The 2500-nt window shown below is 40.6% G+C and overlaps 1 protein-coding gene across 1 annotated transcript in view; it reads left to right on the top strand.

Annotated features, from left to right (window-relative positions):
* Positions 1–2500, top strand: part of LOC138864587 (uncharacterized) — a 5606-nt gene that overhangs the window by 2201 nt on the left and 905 nt on the right. The window contains exon 2 of the mRNA XM_070132395.1: positions 1–2500. This exon is cut by the window's left edge and continues 1491 nt beyond it; it is cut by the window's right edge and continues 905 nt beyond it. Coding sequence (XP_069988496.1) covers positions 1–2500 — 2500 coding nt within the window.

The following is a 2500-nucleotide window of genomic DNA, read 5'->3' as shown; positions in this document are numbered from 1 at the left end:
TCACTACTACTGATACTGATGCTGTTAACTTGGCTGATACCTTTTTTGCCACCATTGACTCTGTAGATAGAGTAGCACTAGTTAATCAAACTGATATGTCTAAAGGATTAATTGAATTGCAGCAAGCTGACCCTGAGTTGCAAGACTTAGCTGAAGCTGCTGTGGCTGAAAATGAGTGTGATGAACTGTCAGTTTGTTACTATTTGAAAAGGGGTGTATTAATGCGTAAGTGGAGACCCCATTCGTCCCCAGCAACTGACAGTGAGTGGGTGACAGTACACCAGGTAGTAGTTCCAAATGTTTATAGGTATGATATAATGAAACTTGCTCATGATTCTACTTTGGCAGGACATTTTGGGGTAAGAAAGACCTTAGACCGGATTTGGCGTAACTTTTATTGGCCTACAATTCGCAAAGATGTTTCCCATTATTGCAGAACATGCCACACATGCCAAATGGTCGGTAAGCCTAATCAACCTCCTGATATTGCTCCATTAATACCCATTCCCCCCTTTGATGCTCCATTCTCCAGAGTGGTTATTGATATTGTTGGCCCTTTACCTAAAACTGCAACAGGATATTCTTATATTCTTACTATCATGGATATGGCTACTAGATATCCTGAGGCTGTTCCTCTCAAAAATACCTCAGCTAAAATAGTAGTAAGAGAGTTATTACAGTTCTTCACAAGGTTTGGCTTACCTAAAGAAGTGCAGTCTGACCAGGGATCAAATTTTATGTCCAAAGTTTTCAGACAGTCCCTCCGGGAACTAGGTATTGAGCAGATCACTTCCACTGCTTACCATCCTCAGAGTCAAGGTGCCATAGAACGTTATCATCAAACTCTTAAAAGTATGATTACAAAATTTTGTACAGAAAGTCACAAGGATTGGGATAAAGGCTTGCCTTTCTTGCTTTTTGCTACTAGAGAAACACCAAATGAATCCTTGGGGTTTTCTCCATTTGAGTTAATGTTCACCCACGAGGTGAGAGGACCATTAAAATTATTAAAAGAAGAGTGGCTTGGTATGGATGAGAATGTAGGACTTTTATCTTATGTTAGTGACTTTAAAGAGAAGCTGAACCGTAGTTGGAAAATTGCTAGAGATAACTTGGTTTCTTCCCAAAAGAAAATGAAGAAATGGTACGATAAGAAAGCGAGAATGAGGGTGTTCCAGCCAGGTGATCAGGTGTTGGTTCTGCTTTCCATACATGGTCAACCCTTACAGGCAAAATTTAGTGGTCCATATTTGGTAAAGCAGAAGCTGAGTGATGTTAATTATGTTGTTTCCACCCCAGATAGGAGAAAATCCAGTCGACTATGTCACATAAATATGTTAAAACCATACTACCAGAGGGATTCACCAGATGCTCCAGTGTGTGCAGTAGCTCTAACACCCACAGAAGATGAAGATAATGCTTGCCCGCCAACATTGGAGATGACTGGGACATGGGAGAAGAACACTAACGCCTGGACCAAGGTATCAGATAAGCTCACCCATCTAACAGCAGAGCGGAGAGAAGAATTTGTCTCACTCTTGTCTCGGTATCAGGATGTATTCCGGGACTCACCAGGACTTACAACATTAGCAGTGCATGATGTGAATGTGGGGGATGCTGCACCAGTGAAGCAGGCGCCTTACCGTGTAAATCCAAATCGTCTTGCCCCTCTTCAACAAGAATTGAATTATATGTTAGAACATGGACTAATTGAAGCTTGCCAAAGTGAGTGGTGTTCACCTGTGACTCTAGTGCCCAAGTCTGATGGGGGATATCGATTTTGTATTGATTTTAGGAAAGTCAATGCTCTGACTAAGACAGACACATATCCGTTACCAAGGGTGGATGAGTGCATCGACAAAGTGGGAAGTTCTAATTACATTAGCAAGTTTGATCTACTAAAGGGATATTGGCAAGTTCCTTTGACTGACCGAGCTCAGGACATCTCATGTTTTGTTACTTTGGGTCAAACTTATAAGTGTAAAGTGATGCCCTATGGTATGAAAAATGCTCCTGCCACTTTTCAGAGATTGATGAACACTATTACTGCAGGAATCAAAGGCTGTGTAACTTATATAGATGATGTGGTTGTCTACAGTGATTCTTGGGAAGAACATATCTCTGAAGTTGGAGAACTCTTGAATAGATTCTCCAGTGCTAATCTTGTTGTAAACCTCGAAAATTGTGAATTTGTTAAAGCCCAAGTACAGTATCTTGGGTATGTAATTGGACAGGGATCAGTAGCCCCACCACTGGCTAAAGTTGAATCTATATGTCGGTGTCCCAGACCTCAGAATAGGAAAGAATTACAAAGATACTTAGGTATGATAGGTTACTATCGTATGTTTATTTTAAATTTTACAGAAGTGGTAGCTCCCCTTACTGATTTGTTGAAGAAAGGTATCAACTTTGAGTGGAGTAAGGAATGTGAACTAGCATTTGATCAAGTCAAAGCTATTCTTTCTAATTCCCCTGTATTGCAAGCTCCTAATTTCAGTAA

Source organism: Penaeus vannamei, chromosome 2 (genome assembly GCF_042767895.1).
Source record: "Penaeus vannamei isolate JL-2024 chromosome 2, ASM4276789v1, whole genome shotgun sequence".
Taxonomy (NCBI): Eukaryota; Metazoa; Arthropoda; class Malacostraca; order Decapoda; family Penaeidae; genus Penaeus; species Penaeus vannamei.
This window is presented reverse-complemented; position numbering and strand designations above follow the sequence as displayed.